Source organism: Rattus rattus, chromosome 6, assembly GCF_011064425.1.
Source record: "Rattus rattus isolate New Zealand chromosome 6, Rrattus_CSIRO_v1, whole genome shotgun sequence".
Lineage (NCBI taxonomy): Eukaryota > Metazoa > Chordata > Mammalia > Rodentia > Muridae > Rattus > Rattus rattus.
The window spans coordinates 25,702,418-25,727,613 of record NC_046159.1 but is presented as its reverse complement, the minus strand read 5'-3'; the positions used below and the strand labels follow the sequence as shown (position 1 = coordinate 25,727,613).

The 25,196-nt window shown below is 49.0% G+C and overlaps 1 protein-coding gene across 2 annotated transcripts in view; it reads right to left on the bottom strand.

Moving 5' to 3' along the window:
- Positions 1 to 25,196, bottom strand: part of Mical3 (microtubule associated monooxygenase, calponin and LIM domain containing 3) — a 197,574-nt gene that overhangs the window by 87,211 nt on the left and 85,167 nt on the right. For both annotated transcript variants that reach the window (XM_032905759.1, XM_032905758.1), the window contains exons 2-16: positions 22,117 to 22,455; positions 20,446 to 20,653; positions 18,284 to 18,400; positions 17,803 to 17,904; positions 17,160 to 17,315; positions 16,178 to 16,278; positions 13,666 to 13,923; positions 13,339 to 13,454; positions 9,942 to 10,068; positions 8,516 to 8,612; positions 5,656 to 5,803; positions 3,310 to 3,506; positions 955 to 1,067; positions 801 to 863; positions 10 to 183 (exon numbers count right to left, since the gene is read on the bottom strand). In XM_032905759.1, coding sequence (XP_032761650.1) covers positions 10 to 183; positions 801 to 863; positions 955 to 1,067; positions 3,310 to 3,506; positions 5,656 to 5,803; positions 8,516 to 8,612; positions 9,942 to 10,068; positions 13,339 to 13,454; positions 13,666 to 13,923; positions 16,178 to 16,278; positions 17,160 to 17,315; positions 17,803 to 17,904; positions 18,284 to 18,400; positions 20,446 to 20,653; positions 22,117 to 22,380 — 2,241 coding nt within the window. In that variant the 5' untranslated portion in view covers positions 22,381 to 22,455. The remainder of the gene's footprint in view (positions 1 to 9; positions 184 to 800; positions 864 to 954; positions 1,068 to 3,309; positions 3,507 to 5,655; positions 5,804 to 8,515; positions 8,613 to 9,941; positions 10,069 to 13,338; positions 13,455 to 13,665; positions 13,924 to 16,177; positions 16,279 to 17,159; positions 17,316 to 17,802; positions 17,905 to 18,283; positions 18,401 to 20,445; positions 20,654 to 22,116; positions 22,456 to 25,196) is intronic.

Genomic DNA, 25,196 nt, shown 5'->3' with positions numbered 1-25,196 from the left:
AGGGCTTACCTGTCTCCTCACGCCAGTGGACTGAGCAGGCGCATTCTCTTCGAACTTGGCCAGCAGCTGGGTTGCCATAAACTTTACTTTGTTCTGGTTTCCGATGGCAGCATCCATCCGCCTGTCTGTCAGGGTGCTCACCAGGGTAGGCCTTTCTCCTTTATAGCTCCGGGGAGGCTCCTCCTGCCCAGTAGAAAATACCCAAGAATCAGGATGGGTCACAGGGAACCTCTGACGATCTCCTCTCAGCGTGTGTGCACGGCGGCTTCAAGTTGTTTGGACAGCACCCTGCACAGTTCTGACGTGAAGAGTTTGCAAGATCCTTAGGATGCGGGGCACCAGTGGGGCACACGGACCTGTGCTGGTACCACCAGATCTCAGCGGAGCCACCGTGCACTGCCAAATGTGTGATTCTATGAAGAGAAAGACTGAGCACACATGCGTGCCTGTTCCTTGCTACGTTCTGGAAAATACAATGAAGGCAAAACCACGCAGAGACTCTCCTAAGAGATGGTCATGCAAAGGTCTGGCAATAGTGACTTCAGAATTAATAATTTACACCAGGTGGCCAAAGAGACAGCTCTGTGGTCAGAAGCGCTTACTGCTCATACGGAGGACCCAGGTTCGATCCCCAGAACCCACAGGAGACAGCTCACGGCCACCTGTAATTCTAGTTCCAGGGGATCCAATGTCCTCTGTCCTCCCCAGGTAGCTGCACATATATGGTGCACATAAACTCACACAGGCACACAAACGTACACATAAACAAACAAACAAACCAAAGTCACGATGAATCTCACCTCCTCTGATTGACTGGTTTTTCTCCTCTTTCCAGCCCCATCTGAATCCTTTTCCTTTTTATCCTGCACCAAGAGAAGATGCAGACATTGGCCTGGTTACCTTCCTTGGCCGTTAGCTCTGGCGCCACTGTTAATGTGACTAGCGCACACATACCTTGGGTGACCGCTTCCGAGAGATGGTCTGTCCGAGCTTGCTCAGGAAGGAGATGGGGGATTTGGTGCTGGCTATCAGGACGGCTTTTTCCTCTGCGTTCAGGTCCAGGGTGTCTGAGAACAGGAGAGAACAGTGTTTACTTAGGACAGTGCCACAAAGGCCTGACCAGCTCCGTGCTCCCTTACAGGAAGCTCACGGCTCTCTAATGGGTTACCAACGAGGACAGAGCGTGTGCCTCCTAAGGAAGCAGCACAGAGGGGCACACTTAGGTCTAGACACTTTCTTTTCATCCACACACACAAAACCAGCGCCACTCCTTACACTTCAGGGGCAGCAGCCCACATTTCTGTTAAAGGATGGAATCTGCCTGTGGCCCTCAGAGCAGATCGCTCAGGTGAAATCTTGATGAAGACAACTTCAGGCTGGGGTGGAGGGTTAAGAGGTACAAGACACGGGGCTGCCAGTCTGGGGGACAGCAGAGGCCATCTTAGTTGTGTCTGAAGAGAGGCTCTCAATGAATAGGGCTACTTGTGGTTCAGGGTTTGTGTTGTAAGAAATGCATATCCAGTTAGGAAAAGACACAGGTGCCTATAAAGGTGTATGGGCTTGAAGACACTGGGGGGAGGACGGCACAATTAACCATGGATTCTAACTTCCATCATCATCATCATCATCATCATCATCACCATCATCATCATCACCACCACCACCACCACCACCACCACCACATCTGGGGGAGGGGCACACATGCCTCCAACCTGCATGGTAGTCAGAGGACAACTCTGTAAAGTCAGTTTTCTCCTGCCTTTCTGTGGAGTCGAGGGATTGAACTCCGGTTGTCTGAGTTCGTACTGTCTGCTGGTAGACACCTTTACCCACTGAGCTGGCTCGCTGGCTGGTGTCCTAATATTTATACGAGGAGCAGTAGCAATCTTGAGTCTAGTAATTGGAAATGATAATGAACCATGAACATTTATTTGGTGCTCACCTGCCATTCTTAGTATAACACAGTATTATTATAGTCACCGCTCTCTTTTTACACAGGGAGACTGAACTGTAAAGGAATTTAAGAGACTGCCCAAGGTGGAACACGTGGAAATGCTGGACCAAAACCCAGGTCAGTCGCCGTGGCCAAGACTTTGAAGCACAATGTTTGGCCATAAGTGGTGTCCTAGGTAGCTTTCACTGTCACTTACCATAACCCAGGGTGATCTGAGAGGAAAGCCTGGATTGAGTAACTGCTTAGGTTAAACTGGGCTGGGGGGAGGGGCTGCCGTCTGATTATTAATGGGTGCAGGAGGACCCGGCCCACTGTGGTGGCACCATCCCTAGACAGGTGGCCCTGGGCTGTGTAAGAAAGCTGTGAGCAAATGACTAGAGAGTAAAGCAGCAAACGGTGTCTCTCTGTAGTTCCTGTCTTCGGGTTCCTGACTGAGTTCCCACCCGACTTCCCTTCATGATGGGCAGTGACCTAGAAGTGTAAGCCAAGTGAACCCTTTCCTCCTCTGGACTGCTTTCAGCCACAGTTGTTATCACAGCGACAGGAAAGGAAACCAGAGCAGGTTGCAACAGAAAGACTTTCTGGAGCCCTACTGAGTGTTGGCTGGGGTAGCGGGATAAAGACTAAGAATATATTTCTGGGAATCTCTAAGAGGGAAAAGATGCAAGGAAAGCAAGAGCAGAAGAGAGCCCAGCAAAGCACAGAATCAAAGCAGCAGCGAAGGAGAGGGAGGAGAGATCACTGCAGGGCACTGGCAAGAGGGACGCCAAGTCTACGACACGAGAAACACAGGCCCAGGGATGTGGCTCGGTTCTAAGGAGTCTACCGGATATTCATGAGACCCTAGGAACAACCACATACATACACACATGTACACACATACACACACATACATACCCACATGTACATACACACACATACATGCATACACATGCACACACATGCACACACACATACACAAATGCATTACGCATGCACATACATGCACGCACGCACTCGATAATAGAAAAATAAAGAGGTAAGAAATGAGAAAAGATCTTGGACTGGGAAGAGTCTTTGCAAGACACAGGACAGTTTGGGCAGAATACTACAAGAGAAGCAGTATTACAATATACAAGTCCAACAGCAGCCCCTTTTGTAGAGGGATGAGTCTGAGAGAGGCTGGGGGAAGGTGCTGAGAGTTGAGGAAAAAAGCTTTAGCCAGACTGGCTTTGCATACTCATAGAGTGAGAAAGACTTTAAAAACAGACCATGGTTAAGAACCCACAGCTGAGAAGGATCCTGTGAAGTAAGGCTCTAGAGACGTACGTCCCTGCTATGCAGGAGGAGGCCAGGACCCCGACCCCTGAGCTCACCGCTGGAGGAGAGCGAGTCCTTGAACATCTCGTAGAACTGTGTGAGGTACATCACCATGGACAACTTGTCCGGCTCCCCCACCGAAGCCATCTCCTTGCCCGTCATGATGGGAGAAATACCCAGTTCCTTCTCAGCGATGTCAAAGGCCAGCTGGTTATTCTGCTCCACATTTTGCTCATCCAAAGAGTCAAAGTCTCTGAGAAATAGGACAAGAAAGAAAGAAAAAGATCAAATTGAGCTAACTGTCCTCAAACCATAACACAGTACCCCGTGCCATTACCGTCTCAGTCCTGGGCTAAGGTCCAAGGAGTCCAGCGTCATCCCTGGATCGGAGGACAAATCAGCCTGCCTGGACTCCACTCTTCCTCCTGACTAAGGAAATGCACAAGCCCTTTGGGGGGAATGGCTATAGCTCTACTTTGCAAGTAAGAACGGAAGGGGGGGTGGGGGGTACAGAGAAGAAGATGTGGGGGGTGGAGAATCCTGCATCTTCCAGGGACACCAACTCTTACTATAACGTGAACTCAGTACAGGAACTCCCTTAATATGTGTTCGCACACGCCTGTCCACAAACACAACAGAAACTAATGTCTGAGAGTGTCGTGACCCTGTCTGGGGAGAGTCCTCCATGTCCTGGGACTGTCACTTGTCCCAACAGTTCTGGTACAGTTTACTCAGCTTTCTCCTGCTGCAGGGAAATTCTAAAACCTTCCCCAAAGGTTTCCCCACTGCTCAATCCCCTGAGCTTTCCCAACCATCTCCACTAACAAACCCCTCCCCCAGGTTTTAAGCCTTTGCTACTGAGGAAGGTTTCCCCTCAGCTGACTTCACACTGTCCTGGCAGCTCTTAGTTTGTGCTAACCTACTGACCTCAGGGAATTTTTTTTTCCATTTAAAACAAATTACTTTTCTCTGAGAGTAAGCCTATTAAAGCATGAACATTCATCCTGAATACAGTTCCGAGGGTGCGAGTGACCCGCTGAGGGCTTTCTGACCTCTCCTGAAGCTTTCTTCAGGCCACACTTGGGTGTTTCAGTGGGACCCTCGACTCCACCCCACCCGCCCACCTCACTACAATTCCTTGCCTTCCCTTTGAGACAGAACTGATTTACAGCACACACACACACACACACACACACACACACACACACACACACACACACACACACACCTCAGCTTCAGAACGCTGTCCTGCCGCTTCGCTTTTCTCCCTCCTCAGCCTTCCCCAGTGCGAATCACAAAATGTGACTTTCATTTACTCGTTTTCCAACTTCTGGGTGTGCATCAGAGTCCTTTACACCAAATATTTCCCCGTCCTTTTAATTTTGCCTGGGGATCAAACCCAAAGCCTGGTCCGCTAGGCAAGGGCTGCACTGGCACCTCTCCATATTTACTTATCCTTTCTAGAAGACAGTTTCAATCTGAGACTCTTAACGCTCCTGCTTAATTAACCCTCTCAGCGCTGGGATCACAGGCTGGCCTGGCTATGGCTGTTTTGGGTGGTACTAGGGGATCAAGCTTAGGGCCTACACATGGTCCTCACTGTCAATCTACAGTACACAAGGCTGGTTTTATTAGCTCTTGCATCATTCGCTTGCTAACCTCACAAAACAGGGGCTATGACTTTTAGGAGTCTGTAACCAATCATTAAAACAACAGGCAAAACCTGGACCTAATGATGAAAAAGGCAGCCAAGATAATCCACTGTGCGGTGCTCCTGTCTCTGACTCTGTTTGGCTTCCATAGTAACTAATGCCTGTAGGGGGTGAGGGGATCTGAGCGCTTGGTTCACAGATGACCTGAGGCCACTCTGCACCGATTCTGTAGATGGATGAGTAAGAGACGGTAGGTGGGATATTTCATGAAGCTAAGGGGCGGACGCTTGCAGAGAGTATGATCTTTAACAAAGAAAATGCTCAAGACCATCATAAATCAGGCACGTGTGTATTGTTTTCTGTGGGGATGGGCTAGCCAAGTGTTCTAGCCAGGTTTCCCTTGTGACCAGCAGCATCTGGGAGAGAGCGAGCCAAAAAAACGAAGAGTTCAACCCAGGGCCAATAAACAGTTTTCCTTTGTTCAAAGTTAACGGGCCCAGGTGGGTGTCAGAACTAGTTGTTGACCTGAATGCTGTGATTTTGTTTTGTTTTGTTTTGTTTTGTTTTTTGTTTTTTTCAAAGCTAACTTTTTGGGGATTGAGTTTTAAATATAACAAAGGCAAAATCTGGGCCTTCTGAAAAGAGCATTTTACCAAGTAATTCGTATGAGGAAAAAAGATAAAATTTGCATAAGGGGCTCCGGACTCCTTGGTAAATATAAAACGAAAGACAAAATTGGTCATGACTTACATAAGATCCGGGCGGTATCTGTGGATGATGGCACACAGGGCCAGGCCACTCTTCCAAGACATAGTGAGATCTGTCACATTGACTCCTGAGTAGCCGTCTGTCTGTCTCTGGCACCACCCCAGCAGTTTGCTTGAACGAGCTACAGACTCTAGAACAATAAAAACGATCACTCAAGTGTGCGTACCTCAGGACCCTGACACAGCGTTTGCTCTGCAGTACAAATATGCAGTCTGAAGAAATTACTGAGGGTAGGGACAAAATGTCAGTACTGTTTTCAGCGGAAGGCAGTAAAGCGCGAGTTCATGTCACCGGCGTGGTGACAGTATCACGGTAATACGATTTAGGTGCTACGTATCCGATTCCTGGGCCATGCCCCAGACAGATACCTCCGAGACGGCTGACAAGGACCTGTAGCTCTGAAGCCATGTCCTGGCAGCTTGTCCCTGGAGACGCGCAGATGGCAAAGTGCCACCTCGGGAGCTGATACCTCACTGGCCACAGAGTCAAGATCTCCCTGGAGAGTTGCCTGGCAACAGGCTGAGGAAACTGGTTCCTTCACAGCAACACCCAGGAGGTTAGATTAGAAAAGGTTTCTCCTGTAGTACCTTAAACCCAAGCAAATGAAACCTTAGTCTCCCTTGCTAAGGTCCTAACTGAGAGCCAAGTGAAGAGGCTGCGGGGCGACGACGGCAAAGCCAATCAGGCCACAACTGTCCTAGAACCAGGCTGGCAGCCTGTGCTACAAACGGTTACACATGGAGACCATGACAAGGCACAGACACACACGCTTTTCTGACGTTGACGAGTCTTTATTATAAGGACTTCTGCTAACACTCAAGAGAACCTGGGAGCTCTGATCTGTGTTCAAGAAATCTGTTCCGGTCCCCGAGGCGGCTGGCATTTAGCTTTACGATAAGTCTCTTGGAGATCTGTGAGCACATTAAAAACGACCGTGATAAGAACCTTGCTAAGGGCTGGCGAGATGGCTCATCGGTTAAGAGCACCGACTGCTCTTCCAGAGGTCCTGAGTTCAATTCCCGGCAACCACATGGTGGCTCACAACCATCTGTAATGGGATTCAATGCCCTCTTCTCATGTGTCTGAAGACAGTGACACTGTACTCACATACATAAAATAAATACATCTTTAAAAAAAAAAAAAAGGAAAGGAACCTTGCTAAGTCTCTCACAGTGGCCACAAGGACTGAGACAACAAATGGGCCCACTTTTGACAACATCGCCTGGCTTTGATATTGATCTACTCAGGTATTTTCCATGTCTCATACCTACCTACTCCATATACACCGGGAAACTGCAGACCCTAGGTGGACACAGTAGTGGTGAGTGAGCCCGTCTCTGTTCTCGAGGGGTTGACACCCCAGGGGAGAGAGATGTTTCAGACTACCTGTTGTTTTTCACAACTACTGTGACATCCCATGACCACATTCAATCACACCGTTCAAGCCGGAACGCAAACCTTTCCGGCCTTCTCCACCTTCGTGTTTGGACTGATGCAGTATAAATTACCACCAACACCTGCCTGGTGTCTCTCAGGACAGTTCACTGCCCACGCCGATCCACTGTGGTATCTTTAATAAACAACGGCAGTGCTGTTTCCACTCACTGCCTGCCAAGCACTGTGGTGAGTGCCGTGCCAGAGACCTCATGACCACAACCCCGGAGCAGGGTTGTTCCCAGATCAAAGACAAGGAAACTGAGGTCTGAGGCTCTGACTCCTATGTCCAAGGCCATCCGCTTTACGGGGAGGACTGAGAGCTGCTTGTATCTGGCCCAAAGTCCAGGCTCTTCTGTGGTCAGCCCCAGATTCTGGCCTTGTCTCCCTGCCCCAGTGTATTTCCCTTCTCAGTCTGTTCTAATGCACCTGACCAGTGTACTGAAGGCCACTCTCCAAGGATAATCTCCAACAGCTGTTCAACACACGCCAAACACAGGACGGCCTGCACATCTGCCCGGCATGGTGGTGCTGTCTCGGGACGCAGCAAGAAGGCCACCTACCACATTTCTACGAGGCCTCTCCCAAACCTGCGTGTGTGCATGGCTGACCGGGGCTGGTGGGCACTGAGTGCACTTTTGCCACATGTCTTTTCTCACTCTCTCTGGGATCTGTAACTGATTGTCCTGGGACACTGGCCTCCAAGTGTGACAGCCATGACTATCTTCATCAAAGCAGCCATGATTGCTGCCAAGAAACCCTTAAGCTGTTTGATGTTCCCTCACAGGAGGGAACACACCTCCCTCCCAGCTTTACAAAATTCTGCCCCAACCGAGGGGAGTCTTAGGAGGTGCCGAGCATACAGAAGGCAGAGTGTTAACTGAAGGAAGGACTCCACCTCACAGCTATGGCGATGCATCATCTTTGTGGGAGTGAGACTTTGAGTGGTGTGGGCGTCTGGAGGTCACCTGTGTGCTTGCAGGTAAAGCTTATTAACCCACTGGTTCACAGAGCTGCATCTGAGTCGACTCAGTGCTCGGGTCTATTGTTGGTCCCCTATAGGGGCAAACAGAGATCGGTTTATATCTCCTCAGGAAAAGTTCATACAACTGTAATCTACCTCTACTCTTATACTGCATCAGGCCACAGGATTTTTCTCTGTCTGTGAGGACCATTCTGTGTATTCCAGCAAGTGTAAGCGACGTCCCTGCGTTCTGCCCACTAGATGCCACTAGCAAACCTACCCCGGTCATGCTGGTCAAAACATACTCTGGCAACAATCTAATAACCCCAGAGGCTGAAACCACTGGCCACTGCCCAGGGCCTTTGATAGCACTGTGGTCATGCAATGGCTTGATGGAGGAGCCCAGACTTCTTTCAAACAGGTCAGCCCATTACTGGAACTCACCATTGCGTGTCAGCTTGGGAGTGGTTCGGGAATTCACCAGGTTCTCCATTTCCAGGTGGATATCTTTTGATTCCCCGCTATCGTATAAATGGCGCACCTGGCAGAGAGTTGAAAGGTTGGAAAGGAAGAGCAAACCCTGAACAGCAACTCCCCACTGAAAAGAAGAAGAAGGACCACGTCGACACTTACAGAGGCAAGCTGGTAACGTCTACATGTGTCTGCTCGCTTTCTGGTGGAGCTGGGGGTTGAGCTTAGGGTCTTGCATGGCTAAGCAGAGCTATAGGCCATGGCAAAGTTAGGCAGAATCTACATGACGACCTTAGAGCTTTAATGGAATGAAGTTACTGGAGGCACACGAAACCTGACCGCACGCAGCTGTGCTGAGAGTAAGGCAGTTGGCTCTGGTCTGGGGCTGCCCACCTTCGCATGGTTCAGCACTATTCAAACACATACAAGAGGCCCGCAGACACCAGGCAGGAGGCAAAGAAGAAAAGCCTCTAGAATACAGATGAATGTGTGAAGCAGGCTGCTTCCTGAAGAATCTGCTCCTCGGGGCTGCTGTGCTCTGAAGTACGCCACTCTCGACAAGAAGGCGACTTTACAGATTCTGGAGAACACAGTACAAAATCTAAGCTAACGCCCTCTACCTGCAGAGAGCGTCTGAGCCTTTTAAAGCCCATTTGTCTAACAGTGACGCTGCGGGGTAGGCAAGGGGCATCACCTACAAAAAAAACAAAAAACAAAAAAAAAAAAAAACAAAAACAAAAAACTGAGGCTCAGAGAAAGCCAAACCACCTGGCTGAGGGCCAGGTGATGGTGGGGATGCTGCAGTGACGTCACCCTTCCCAACTACGTGCCCTTCCCCTCCACGCCATGTGGCTTGAATTAGGAGGTGCTGGTGAAGTTCTGGGTCTATTGTTTTTGTGACTTCTGATCTTCTACGAGTCATTTAAAAAAAAAAAAACCTCTGCTTAGCCAGGCATGATGGCTCACAACCAGCACTCAGGAAGCTGATTCAAGAGGATAATCACCACCTCAGAGCCAGCCTGGGCTATGTAGTAAGCTCCAGCTGAGCCTGGGTTACAGCACGAGTCGCCCCACCCCAACCCCAAACTCAAAACAACTGACCAACCAATAAAGAAAAGGAAGGACAGACTGACCCTCTGTAATGACTGTGTTAATGGGAAAAAACACCTACTTTCAACAACAGAGGCATCAACATGGATCGCTTAGTGTGTGTTGTGTAGTAACAAACGCAGCTACACTCACTGTATAACAAACTAGTGTGTGTTGTATAGTAACACCCTCACAGCTACACTCACTGTATAACAAACAGTTACACACATTCCTATCTGATCCATAGACCAGAGTTTTGGGCATCCAGAACATGGGCCTAGGCACACAAAACTTACAAGGAGGCTCTTACCTGGCTTGGCCTGAGGAAGTTGATGTTAATATTGGGATACCTAGTGACAGGGTCGATGCTGTACTGGCTGAAGTTCTTGCTCACGTTCTCAGGGGTGGTCTGAGGCAGCAACCTATAAATGCTTTCCCTGCAACGACATACAACAGTGTGCTCGCAGCAGCGACAAGAACCAAGTCAGCCAAACAGTCAGCGCAGATAAATCTATGTAATCAAATCCCAGTACTCAGTGACTCCACGGTCCCGAACTAGGGAAAGGGCCAAAAGGGAAGAGCAGGGGTAGTGCGTGGGCGGCAGCAGATGCTGCTAATTTACAAGGCGGGCATGAAGTGCGCCTGTATTTACTATGGGTTTTAAGAAATTAAAAAGGAACCTCGTGGCCAGCTTGTGCAGGGTTACTGGGATGCACCGTCTTATACCACAGTTATCTTTGCTGAGCCTTCCCTTTTCAATAGTAGAATATTTAAACTGAAGTATGAAGGATACTTCTAAACACCCTCTCTGTGAGGCCAGAGGTCTGTTTATTCCTCAATGACTCTGTCAGGGCTGTGGTTATTTGCCCCAAGGTCATGCACTGGAAGTGCTCAGCACAGTGCTGGTGAAGTGATAGATGTGGAAACTCACACATATAATTCTAGCGCTTGGACACTCAGGCAGGAAAATTGCTTTGAGTTCAAGGCCAGCTAGGAATACCCAGTGAGCTCTAAGCCAGCCTCGGGTACAGAGTGAGACTCTTATCTCAAAACACAAGACAGAGACAAAACAAGCCTTCTAGAGATTTAAAATGACAGAACGTGCTGGTCCGTTTATGTCAGCGTGGAGTCACCTACAAGGAGGGAACCTCAACCAAGAAAATGCCTTGATTAGGTCAGGCTGTAGGCGAGCCTGGAGGACATTTTTTTTTTTTAATTTTTTTTTTTTTTTTTTCAGAGCTGGGGACCGAACCCAGGGCCTTGCGCAAGCGCTCTACCACTGAGCTAAATCCCCAACCCCGAGGACATTTTTTTTAATTAGTGATTGATGTGGGGGCACACAGTCCACTGTGGGCTGTGGCGTCCTTGGACATGTGGCCCTGGACTCTATAAGAAACCAGGCTGAGCAAACCATTGGGAGCAAGTCAGGAAGCAGCACTCCTCCATGGCCTCTGCATATATCAGCTCCTGTCCTCAAGCTCCCGCCCCGCTTGAGTTCCTGTCCAGACTTTGATGATGAACAGGGATATGGAAGTGTAAGCCAAATAAACCCTTTCTACCCTAAGATGCATGGGTCACGGTGTTTCACCACAGCAAAAGTAACCCACACTAAGACACTAGTAACACAAACTAGGACCAGGAGTAGGGTATTGTGACAGACCTGACTGCTGATTTTGGGGGGAAGTAAAGACTCTGGGACTCTGGACTAGGGAAGCCTCTGAACACTGTGGGCATGGCCTAACAGGCCCTCCTGGTAGGAGCTGAGAAGACAGCAGCCCTTAGAGCAATGTGTACTACGGAGGCCCAGCTCAAGGGGTTTCAGAAGGGAACAATGTCAGCAGCTTGGCTAAAAGCCGTTCTTAAGATACTTTGGGAGGGGGAAAAAGCAGCTGCTTTTTGCCTTTGCCTTAAGACTGAAGAATTTGCAGCTGATTTTGTTGGTGGAAGAGATTTCAAGGCAGCCTAACAATGACTCTGTCACATGGTTATTAGTAGTCATTTTTATGTAGGTCCACAATGAAAGAGAGCAACTGGGGCAAAAATAAAATCACAAAATGTACAGTTTGAGGAGAATGCAGGCACAAGGAAATTTAATGTTGGCACCAAGGCTTGTGCTGAAAGGGATGAAGAGAGGCCTGCTGGGAAGTGGAGAAAAGGGCATGGTGGGGTGAGGTCCATGCGGCTACCCTGAAGCTGGGGGGAGGAAAAGGCCTATGACTCTCCTCCTAAAGAGCACGACAAGCCAACGCTGCTGCAAATGTGACTCAAGCAGGGGCCAGGCTCCACCCCAAGGGGGCAGCCGAACTTGGAAACGGCAGGATCCGAGTTCAGGCTCTGGAGACACGAGGGATGTACCAGTAGAGGTGTTGTGGTTAAGGAGAGCTGTTGAGCCCGGGCATATTACAGGGGAGTCCCTGAGGGGCTGCAGTGTGCATCTGTGAAAGTGAAGCTCATTGTGCTGAAATCCCAGGTTGATGGAAAGGACAGATCCGCTGCCAGGGAGTGTAACTGACAGCGAGTGTGGCTGACAGTGAGGCTGGCAGGACGGAGCCCTCCAGACCCTTTGCCATCAGACACGGAACTACAAGACTTGGAGCTTGCTCCGTGGGTTTCTGCCTTGCTTTGGCCCAGTATTTCTACATTATACCCCCATTCTGCCATTTTTTTTGATCGTTAATGTATATTCTGTGCCACTGTGTTTGACGTATGTTACTTGCTCTTTGGTTTTATAGAGGTTTACAATGAAGAGACTGCCTTGAGTCTCAGGAGACTGTGACTTGTGTTGAGCCACAGACATTTTTGGACAGGTAGAATATTTATAGGACTAAATGCATTTTGCATTTGATATGGCCACAAAACTATGGGGGCCTGGGGAGTGAAATATGTTGATTTAAATGGGGGCGGTCCTCAAAGGCTCATATGTCTGAATACTTCACCTCTAACTGGTGGAACTGTTTGGGAAGGATCAGAAGCCTTGTTAGAGGTGTGTCACTGGGAGTGGACTTTGAGATTTCAAAAGCCCTTGACATTCCTGTTTAGCTCCTCCTCTCTGCTTCATGCTTCTGGACCAGATGTGAGGTCTCAGCTATCGTGCCAGTGCCTGCCTGCCTGGTGCCACCTTCCCAGCCATGATGGTCTCTTGAAACTGAAACTGTAAGCCCGAAAATAAATTTTCTCTTCTATAAGCTGCCTTGGTCAAAATGTTTTGTCACAATAATGTAAAATAGCTAAGACAGGGAATCCTATCAGTGATCAGCTTCATCCAGGAAATCTCATGCATGTTTCCTGCTCAAGGTAACCAGCAAATTATCGATCATTGTCCTAGCCTCACTTACAATCATCTGCTTCCAAACACCTGACCCTCAGGGGTTGAGGAGCTGTTCGCAAGCGCGCTGGTGTTTCCCTTTCAGCCAGCCACTTCCCATGCTTGCTACGCCCACTGCTCTGCTGGCTTATGACGCACAGTGGCCGGCATGCTACTCACACGCGTTCGTTCACATGATCATTGGAAAGAAATCAGGACCAGTCAATGGGCGGATCACCTTGAGGTTCCTGGGATTTTATAAAACAGCCCTTGCCTTTCCTCTATCAGACATGAAAGCATCCTTAAAGATAGAACAGGAGGGAGGAAGAACTTCTACTTGGTGGGGAGTAAGCAGGCCGACTCCCCAGTCCTGTAAGAGGCACCTGTGGCTTCTTCCCCTTACCTTTCTGCCAGGACTTCGAAGGGGCTGGTGCCTAGGGACCAGCTTCGTACCATCCAGGCAGAGTCCATAGCAGCCAGAAAGCCCCGGGCTATCCCTGTCCCCATTGGCCAGAAAGGCTGCAAGGGAAAGAGACACAGAGTTAAAGTAACTCAGCTATTAAAGGAGGGAACTAATCCAGCATCCCAAAACCATCATCTTTTCTCTTTGTGGTGCAACTCCCGTAAGGGTGTGTCTGTGCACCCTCCTCCCTGGACATCTAGACTCCCTCCTCACTACTCCTACCTCTGTCTACCACTTAGTTAGCTCTCTGCCGCCTTCAGTACTCACCTCCAGGAGGCTGTCCCCAACCAAAGCTACTAGTAACTGGTGTCCATTCTGCTCCCGTACCAAGGCAGCATTTTCAGAGGCATACATGCAGGTGAAGTCAAACATGGCCACGTCCGGCTGCCCGTAGTGATTGATGGCAAAATCCAGAGAAGGCAGCTGCTGCTGGGTAGAGAAGTCTGCAGCCTCCCGGGCGTAGTTCAGCAGGGCCTCCTGGTCCACGTTCTCCCGGGAAAGCAACAGCTCCGTGTCTGTGTAGTCCTGTCCAGGAAGAGGGAAGGCCAAGATGGAGCAGCCCAAGCAGGGACGCCCAGGTGGCCACCTAAACCCCACATTAAACCTCAAACGTGACCTTGTCTCATGGGATTCTCCTCCCTACCACGCTTTTCATTCCTAAACAGAATCTTTTATACCAGTTATAAAGAAATGGGATTGGGGAGTGGGTGTGTTGGTTGGGAGTGAATCGGCTTTCTTTCCTAGACAGACCTGGCTTTTCTACTCATTAGGAGCAAACCTACTGTAATCCTGACCCATCTATCTCAGAGTTGTTACAATATCAAATAAAATAGCCCAGAAACAGCAGCTCATAAATGGAAAAGGCAGCTTTAAAGTTTAGGGTGTTTCCCATGATCCCTTTAATCTGGGGGGTCTGATAGCTTTTGACAGCAAGAAATTCGGACGTATCATACCCGAAAGGAAACCTGAAGGTCTTACTGCAAAGAGAAGTGCGGTGTGGGGCAAGAGCAGGTCCAGAAGGTGAGAAGGGCCAGGCTCAAAATGAATAAAATGTACGATTCCTAAACCACACAGAGGATTCTGCAAGGCTCTATGGAAATCCACCAGCAAACAAAAAGGATCATGACGCAAAATGGGCTCTCCACGCAGTCAATTCTGCGCCCCTAAGGAGGGGGCGATAGGTTCCAGGTGCTCCTAACAGGACTCCGCTACAACTAGAAGCTGTCAAAAGCCAAAGCACAGAGAGTGAAGATGGTCATGGAGATACTGATAGTTCAACGTGAAGTGGCCACAGTGACTTCAGTATTTAGCAGGACGAGGCACTTCACTACAAAATACAGGGGCAAAGCAAGTCAGACCTCCGCATCCTGGGTTGTTCTTATTCAGCTTTAACTGAAACCTTAGCTCTGCATGGATGGCTGGTTTGAGTCTTCACTCAGACCTCAGGCATCCTGCCGGTTGTAAAAATGGCAACAGAAGAGCCCCAGATAATGAAGTAGCTGTGTGAAGCTTTTGTTTGGCAGGGTACTCCGTACCAAGAGCCTTGTCTTGCTGCTCCCTACGCACCACGGGGGTTGCCATGCTGAGACGCAGACACAACGCTCGCTCGCGTGGAAAGGAGACTTTGTGTCGCAAGTGCGTGCTTGTCAGCCCTCTCTCCAGTCTGCTCTAGATAAAGCGGTAGTGTGACTCATTCTAAGAGGCCTGATGGGCCACCATCCTGCAGACACAAAGGGCTCCCTAAGAGTAAGCTCTGAGGCTGGTGGGAACTGCACAGGGCCAGGTCAGCACACTTGAGGCCTCTTCTATCCACTCATTGCGTGGAGACGGTCCTTTCTCACATCCTGATCTGTGAGAGCAAGTGAGAGACAGCCACGGTCCTTACAGAACCAGCCTGTAATGTTGATTTTACGTCTTCAGCTCGGGACATATCATACAATTCGTCACCCGGAAAAGGGGCCGAGCTGGAACTGGCTAAGGGCAGACACTAGGCCTTTGCTGCCAACTAGAAAAAGCCTTGAATATACCCCAATCCGCTCAGGTCAGTGTTCCCTGGACCACATTTGAGCCAAAACCAAGTCTCTGTCAGGATGTTGTAAACTCCAAGTGCTGCTTCTTGATTCAACACTCGGCCCTCCAAAAGAGGACCTACTAAGGCAGGGCCTGGTGGGGCTGGCATACAGTCTTAGCTACTCAGAGGCTACATGTTCAAGGCTTGCCTGGGCTACGGAGCTATTTCAAGGCCAGACAGAGCCACTTACTTAGTAAGAGCTTGTCTCAAAACAAATAGTTCTTTTTAAAAAAGAGTCTAGGAGGTAGCTCGTGGCAGAGTTCTTGGCTAACAATATGAAGGACTTTGGTTATGCAATTGGCTATAACTGTACATCAGGTTACCTAAAGTCAAACGGGCTAATTATACATGACATGAAAGTTTCCTGCTGCTTTAAAACAGTCTCCAAGCAGGAGAGGGCAGAGAGGAAGAGGTTGGGCTTATTCAAACAATATTGGCCATGTTGGTAACCGTCAGAGCCAATCATAATCATGGCCACGAAGGCCCTTTCTACTCTCCTCCTCCTGTTTATAGTTTCAGCTCTTCATAATAAGAATACTTCTAAGTTAAACTAATAAGGAGCGTCGGTTTCCAGATGTGTTCAGTGCCATTTTTATTCCCTTACAGGGGAAGAAAAAAATAAAAACCCCATCAGAATATAAAATTCTTCTCGTGATCATATCAAGCAGTCCAACAAAAAATGGTGCCCGAAAGGAATCCATTGCTCACATGCAGTATCACCCCTTTGTCCAGCAAACTCTGCTTTTTGGCCGTCATGACAAAGTAGTGCGTGTCATCTTTGTAGTAGACGATGTTCTCTAAGTCAATACCTGCAACCAGAAGACAGACGTGTGAGAATTCACGGGGACTGGAGCGTCAGGAGATCCACACAACGCTGGGCCTGGGTCTCTGGGAATGGGCCGCAGAGCACCAGGCAAGAAAGCCGTCCAGGCTCAGACCCTCACTTCCTGCATGGAACTCGGGGTGTTGGCTTTCTTTTATGCTGTCCAATAACTCACTACGTATCGACGATGACCATTAGTGAACAAAAAAACACCAGGATGAGAAAAGCACGACAAACGAGAGGCCGATCTCCAAGGGGAGAGGATGGGTTGTTTAACCAGGTGAAACCTCTGTGATAATCAAGGATGCTTGAGGAAGCTCCTAGATTTCTAACAGGATAGACGCCTAAATTCAGACGTGCAAATAATGAATTTTTATTCAGTTAACCTGAAAGATACATGGAATGGAAAGAAACCAAGCTCTAGAAAACAGAAAGAAGATATTTTTCTGTTTTACTGCAGCAAAAAAATCTCTATCTGCAGCTAACTGAATCCATGAGAAAACAGTCACCCATTCCTGACTAGCAATGGTGACCTCAGGGAAGGCCAACAGTGATACCAAAGGTCAGGCCGTCAACAAAACCAGAGCTGCCAGTGAGCAGCCTGCCCATCCAGCAGGAACCATACATCCTGGCTTGTGTGGTAGGGGGAAGGGGCTGGGGATGAGTTAGCAGAAGGCAAAACAAACAAAATCAATTCCAGAGCGGCCCGGTCACTGTGCTGAGGACTAACACAGGGCGGCAGTAGTGTGGAAGCGTGCTAAAAGCCAGGGCAGGTACCACTAAAGAACAGCCCACAAAAGACCCAGCCGTGATATCCAAGGACACCCACGCCCACAACCCCTGGGCTCTGGAGGCACTGACACCAACCTGTGGCTTCTCTCAGCTCTTGGAAAAATTTTTGGTTAAATATAAAAGCCACCCCACTGATCTCCTCCACTTTGGCCTCTGCGGTTGTGTTGCGGTTGATAAAATTAGCCGTAATGGCAATGGCTAGCTTGCCACGGAATTCTTTTCGACGAAATCCTACAGGGAGAGACAGAAGGGATTTGGTCTTCGAATGAGAGAATATGGGGGGCCAGAGTCAGGGAAAAGTAGGCCGCTCACCTAACGGGAATGAAACAACACATGCAGGAAGTCCCGCCCATTATCATAGACAACAGGTAATCCACACAGGAAGTCCCTCCCATTATCAGGAACAATGTGAAATCCACACAGGAAGTCCTGCCCATTATTAGGGACAACATGAAATCCAAACAACCAGATTATTACTCAGTACTAAAGGTTACCCTTAACGTGGCGGGGTGCTGTGTGCCAGTCACATCTGTGCATACACTAAAAGCTGTAGCACGGACATCTTTAAGTAGCTCATGTCCTAGTGTCCTGTGAGAAATACCCTTGCAGGCACTGACTGGGCAACATGCTTGCAATTTCTTAGGGGTGTGGTCTCTAGGACGGGTAAGCCTCCAATCTGTGAAAAGCCAGGCAAAGGAGAGTAGGCAAAAGCCAGTACCTTCCAACGTGTTCCTACGTCCATCCCCACCGATGATCACTTCAAACTCATATTCTGATACAGGATGAGTTTTGGGGTGCACCAATGCTCGCCACCCTATCCCTGTGGACCAAAGCAAAACGAAGGTCATAACCAAGGCTAGGTCATACCCAGACACCAAGACTACACCAAATTCCAACCCATGGTACTTACTACGTGAAACAGAACAAGGGGCAGCCTCAGGCAGAAAACCGTGACAAGAGCTCACAAAGACTTTCCTTACCTTCGAATTTTTTATAATACAAACGCCCGCCACACCTAATACTGTGCCAAAGGCCTCTTAGGTAACCCAAAAGTCCAGAAAAGCCCAGGCTGCCTGAACAAAGACCCTTTTAGTCAGTGCTGAAACCACCTGCAAGTCCTTCTGGCTCCTCCCATGATCTCAGCTATGCTCACCCACTCGGTGCCCCCCCCAGCCCCCACCCCGTCCAGTGGGACCCACGTTCGTTCTCTTGGTCCTCGGGAGGCTGGACAAGGCCTTGGAATTCCACATTGACGTGAATTTCAATGCCCAGGATCAAGGCTACCTTCAGGAGGATCAGCTGGAGCTGACGGATACCTAGGAAAACACAGAGATCTCGAAGGTGAGGGCAAGGGGATGGGGAGGGGAGAGCCCTGTGATGCTTACCCTCAGGCGCCCACCCATCCACCTCCGCTTAGGTTCCCAAAGGCTGGCACAGCAGAGACATGGCTCACAAGTTCTCATTTCTTTCTCCACACCGTAAACATCAAACAGTGGGAGAAACATTCTGGATACACCACGCCACCCCGCTTCAGGAGCTGGGTATTCTGAACACCCTGACGAGACTACAGAGACAGCACAGAACTGTGGCCAAGGAGAATCACACTTCTATTTCCTGGGTCCAGTGAGAGCCACTGTTTTTTTTTTTTTTTTTATTTAACAAGACACTTTATTGTCTTTAGACCAGAGGGCATTGGATCTCACTTACAGGTGGTTGTGAGTCACCACATGGTTCCTGGGAATTGAACTCAGGACCTCTGGAAGAGCAGTCAGTGCTCTCAACCACTGAGCCATCTCTCCAGCCCCGAGAGCCACTGTTATAGCGGCGTCCACAGACTTCAGAGGCACCTTAGTACTGCAAGCCACAGGAGAGGTGTGCCCACGGGTAAGATGCCACAGTGTCTGCCTTCTACCCTAACCCCTTGCTGACCTCACACCAGATGCACAAAAGAAATCACAACCCCACCCTGTGACTTACACCAGTGACTTACAGTTATGGAGACTGAGGACCAAAGGGACTGACACTCTTGTTCATTGTTACAGTAATAAACATAATTGGTGTCTAATAGGTCCCTACCAGATCTGGAATCAATACCCGGTAACGAAGGGACAGAAATCCTGTCCCTGATCTGAGATACTGTCTGCCCTAAAATAAATCTGGTCACGGATAAGGACCACAAATCCAATGAGTCAACCACCCTTGGTCCTCTCTTAAGGCCAACTTTACCTGCAGCCTGTGACTAACAAGCTAGGAGCACTTGCGAATCCCCCGCTAAGCCACCCCGGTTACTATTCTCCTCAGCTGACCATATCCTCGCCCTTCTGAGTCACACTCCCAAAGGCCGGCTGAGACCCGAGCCAGCACACACTTTATTTCTGTAGACAACTGTGGGCTCTGAGACGCTTTACAAATTACAGCCTGGCAGATGGGCTGAGCGCTCCTTCTTGCCAGTGGAATGTGGCAGCCGCCAGCTAGTGTTGGATAAATCGGTGTGACCACTTCAGACGGCAAAAAAGGTCTAATGGCTGAGTGTATTTCCAGGTCACATATGGAGGAGCTCAGAACAAATGCTCCTTGCTGACATTTCCCTGACTAATTGATGACAGGAAAAAGATTTTTTTCTAGCTTGATGAGACTGATGCTGTTCCAAACTGGTTTCAGTTTGAGCACTTGCAGTCACAAAAACAGGACCATCTTAGACAAACACAAGGTCCTGAGTTCACTCGTCACACAGACTTGCACTGTGGACCTGGCACATGTGTCCAGGCCAGGACTCTCAATTTTATGTGTATGGTTTCCCAGGTCTGTCCCCATGGCATTGTTTGCCTGCTCTGTGTCCCCATGGCACTGTAGAGGGTGTGCAGGATCACAATGTAACCCCAAAGCCTGTGCACTTCTTCCTCTGAACTAAGAGCCATCAGAGGGTCAAATGCACACTGTCCACCTTACTCTCAATGTCCACCCTTCCCCTCCACTGCATTGCATATACCGTGGATACTCAGCAAGAGCCCAAGACCCAGCCAAATATCTGTAGTTTCTCTGTGTAGTCCTGGCTGTCTTGGAAGAATTCTTAACAGGATTCTTATTATAAAAAGTAGAACAGGCTGGCCTTCAACTCAGAATCTGTCTGTATCTGCCTCCTGAGGGCTGGGATTATTAAAAGCATGAGCCACGATATCTGGCCCCAACTACGGATCTTTAAATCAAATTTTAACTCCTTCTTGACAAGAGTTTTTCTTAACCCCACTTGGGGTTAAGAAGCCAGGTTATAGACAAGGATGGCAGGTGGGAATTCCAGATGAAGCAGAATCCCTCATCTAACTCCTGAACAAGGGAAGCAGGAAGAGCTGCTGTTACTCACTGATGTGGTCGATGGCTCCGGCACAGAACTTGCCGTAGAATTTCTTGGCACCCAGACCTCGAAGATCATGTATGGTGAAGGGCCAGAGATGTAAGACATTGTTGCGGGAGAAGGCATCTCGCTTTTCAATAACCACCACCTTGGCTCCCAACAAGGACAGGTCGATGGCCGTGCGGAGACCACAGGGGCCAGCTCCAATGATGAGACACTGAAAGATACAGGCACTGTAAGGGCCAAGGCCACGCCTCCCAAATCCCACTCCTCATAGCATTTATTCTGAGGGCCAAACTCCAGGACCAAGACATGGGACGCCTGCCTGGGACTGCAGAGTTCTTGCAGTGGCTAGGAGGACGAGCTCATGATAGCTGGGTAGGGAAGACTGAAACGTGGCTTGTCTACCTCAAGCAGCTTAGAGAATCCATAGATTCATCAGCAAGACTAAAACGGATCATCATCTCAACAAACAGTATGAAAATTGGGACCCTTAGGAAGGGTCCCTTTCATCAAGTCGGGACCCTTAGGAAGTCTCTAAGGTGGCTGCTGCCAAAGGAAAGAGTATTGGCTACATCCGGGCAACTGAGTCTGGGTCTACCACGTACATCGCTCCCAGGAGACAACCTTTAATACTCAAAAGCTCGCATATAGAAAATATTTTTGTTTTTCAGAGAGTCTATGTATGTAATGTATATATGTATGTATGTAATCCATCCATCCATCCATCCATTCATCCATCCATCCATCCATCCATCCATCTAATGTGTGTCTGCAAGCCTGAGTATATGTACACCATCTGTTTAACTCCTTACTAAAGGGGTCAGAGGCATCAGATGCCTGAGTGTTTTGTTTTGTTTTAAAGTACATTTAGAGAGATGTGTGTGTGTGTGTGTATGTGTGTGTGTGTGTGTGTGTTTTTTTTTTTGAGCTGTGTGTGTGTGTGTGTGTGTGTGTGTGTGTGATTTTGAGAGAGGAGGGATGCTGAGACTGGGGCCCAGAGCCTGAGAAGCAAGTGATCTTCCTCTGAGCTCCCCTTATTTTAAGTTAATGTGTAGTCGTTCGTGAAAACCAGGCCTTCAGATCTGACATTTCTCTATGGGATGGCTCTCTAGGTGTCCCACAGGGTAAATTAAAAGTCACGAAAAGCCAAGATAATAGCCCTGAAGCCACTGGGAATTTGTTTACTAACTTTCCTTAAACTTCTCCCAAAAGGATTTCTTCTGAGAAGAAGGCAGGGAACACCTCTCTCTCTCCTTCACTTCCTCACTCCAACCCCAGCTCAGGTTAGTACATCTCTCAGGTCTCTGTCCAGAGATGTTCCCTGGGAACCAACTTCTCCATGCTGGAAGGACAGCATTAGGAATCCTTCGGTTCACAGGGTCCTTGCTTGGGAGTTACAGCAGACCTTGTGACAGGTGCTGAACACGGAAAGAGGACGGGCCAGGAACCACGAAGTCAAGGATGCTCACGTGGGCCTGGCTACGTTCCTGGTAAGCAACCTGTATTCCCCTACCGGTGTGAGGCTAGGGCGAGGCATCAGAAAAATAAAGTTACTACCCTCAAACTCTGACCATTCAATAAGTGACTCCATGAAATACGCTCAGAATCAGGTCTGATGGGCAGAAGGAACCCCTTCAGCCCGGCTGAGGCCTGGCTCCCCTCCCAGACCCTCCCTACCTTTGTGTTCGTGCAGGCTTTGCCCTTTTTGTAGTCTTTGTGACTGCCCCGCTTGTCCAATTTGGCCCAGAGGGCTTTGGCCTTCCAGTAGTTGAGCTTGGACTTGAGTTTGTGGTAGAAGGAACGGTAGTCCTTGGGCTTCAGCTCCAGGTGGTCACAGAGCTCTTGGAAGGCCCTGAGGGTCCCTTTGCAGGTGGTGGCCTGAACAAAGCGGTCGAAGAGGACGTGAGCTTGGTTCGTTGTCTCCTGCTTCCTCTCCTCCATGTTCCCCTACTCTTGGCACGGCTCCACAGAAGGGCGGTGGAATGGTGCTGATCCGCCCAGTACTGTCACCTTAATCTAAGAGAAAACCAGGAAGAGAAGGAAACGGTCAACATCTCTGTTCATTTCCCAGGAGACAAGTTCCTGCCCGAAGAGCGGTGACAGTCCCTGACAGGTGTGCATTCAAACACTGCAGCCACCGTCTGGGTGTTGGGGAGATGACAGCCTAGGGGAGGACATCATCACAGAGACAATGTTACAGTGGACAATTCACAGCCTGCTGCGGCTTTCAGCTAGGCAAGGAAGCCACACAGGACTGGGCAGGGAAGCCACTGTGGCTGTCTCACTAGGGTCTCCTACATATCAGCCAACAGTCATTCCAAGTTTCCTGATGGAGGTCATTAAGAAACTACAGCAAGCCAAGAGATTAAAACTATAACACTCATCTGTAAGGATGGCTGCCCAGACCCTGTTAAACGGAGTTACTTAGTATGAACGACTTAGCATGAATGACTTTGAGGTTTATGAGTGGCTGGTGAGAGGGACCAGGTTTAGGAGCCATCAGAGTACAGCAGGAATGGGAACTATTCAGGTACCTGAGAGCCCACGAGACAGAAGGCCAAGGACTCTGCATAAGAGCCTAGCTACCCCAGTCTGTCCAAGGCCAGCAGGAGCTCAAGCCCCCTTTAAAAGATTCCTGTAAGGATTAATACAGAGAGGGCTGAAGAAAGCCAAAGGGCCATGTCAGAGGTGACTAAGACACAGGAGACACACTGGGGTCACAAGACCCACAAAGCTTTCTACTGCACGTGGTACACGCAGGGTGGGCTCATGGCCATCACACTTTCCCATGTTCATATATCACAATAACGACAATGTTACCCATACCAAGTACTTATCAGAAACAGTCACTACCAGTCTCTGCATATGTATGTAGGCTGACAGACACTTGAACAGGTGGGAAAGAGCAACCTATGTACTTCCTTACCCAGGCCTCCCCGGATCTCTTCTGTGCCATGTTTTATTTGAACTACTATTTAGAGACATATGACAGAGAGCGCAGGGAGTCCCACCCCAGTCTGGAGTCTGCACTGGGGGTTACATGACCCTCGGGAAATCCATCTTTCCTTAGGTAGCTTTGAAATTACTATTTCGGATGGTCTGAGGAGGGTCTCCAGAATTGAAGGATGACCTATGAACGCTTAGAGCTCTAATGCTAGGACAATTCTGGCCACAGCATTCTTGTGCTGCTCCAGTTAGAACAGCCCACCACATCATTGTTGCCTCTGGGATACATGAAAGTGGGTGGAGCTTTGCTGTGAAGAAGATTCACTCTGAGAGGGGGTGACAGGAGGAAGTGGGGAGATCAAGGAACAGCCCGATAGCCATGGATGGACTCAAGCTAGTGGGAGCAGCAGGTGTTGGTGGTGACTGGAACCAATTCTCAGAGACAGGCCCTAAATTCTAGGACGTAGATGACTCAAGGCTGAGAGAGGTTGTTGCTCTGGACAAATTACTGAGCAACCGAATGCTCTCGGTGAAGCGGGAAGGGACATTTTGCTTGCATCCTACTGAAACGTCACAGGATTAAATCGCAGCACCTGAGGACACGTCTCGGGTTTCATAAGAGGGGGTGGGAAGTACAGGGGTTGGCGTTTCCCCTCTGGTTTCCCAGGAGAGAGGACAAGCCCAAGAGTTTAAGATGGTGATTCTTACCACACACATGGACTTGGCTTTTTACCACAAAACTGTGACTTACTCAACAACCCTCCCGGCTCTCGATATTATAAACCACACTGCTAATAAGCATGGTCTGTCTCGATATCCATGATGACGATCTTGGCCGAGAGTACGGGATTTAAAGAAATAGTAAGAAGACGAATGGTTTTTCTTGGGGGTGTGGCTCAGTGCAGAGCATCTCCCAACATGTGAGAGGCTCTGGGTTCCATCCCTAGCCCCACAAATAAAAAATACAAAAACAAATAAAAGAAATCCTAGAGTTAATTAGAACCAACCCCCCGGTCTCCCCTAAATAAAGGTTTATTTTAGGTCTGGCAGCAAGCAAAATATTTTGAAGGTCATAAAAAGAGTCTATTCTTTTCTTACAAGCCCGGACTTATCTTAGAAATGGTAGCCAGTCAAAAGACAGCTTGTCAGAGTGGAAAAATCCAGACACCTTTATGAGAAGGCACAAGAAGGGTGGCTAGGAACAACGGGTGACTGGAAACTGATCTCGGAGGGTGGGCATTGCCCTGCACCTTCAGATCCTGACCCCATACCCTACCCGTGTTCACAGCCACCGTAACGCTGCTGGAGTTAGAGAGCAACGTTCTGCAAGGTCTGAACACACCGGCCTGACTACCTGTGCCAAGAAGGAAAACGGCTTTCCTCTGTCCTAATCGGCAGCCACTGTGACTACCTCTTGGCAGAATTCAATGTAATCAGAACCTTGTTCTGTATCCAGCATATTCAAGATTCTACACAATGTGTTTCCTTTCTTTCTTTTCTTCTTTTGTTTTGTTTTGTGTTTTAGTTTGGTTTTATTGTTTTCAAGATCGGGTTTCACTATGCATCTCTGACTCTTTTGGAACTCATTATGTAGACCAGGCTGGACTTGAACTCACAAAGCTTCTAATGACCCCCCAGGGGCATGTGCCACGCCCTGCTCACATCAGGCATTTCTGAATACGCCTGTGCTCACACTTCCACCTTGAAGATCATCTTGGACATGACTTTCCTAAGAACAGCTCTAGCCATTGAACTGACGGCCCCTTGGCTGAGTATTATCCACTCTGGGGTAAGCACCTCCTTCCCCAGAG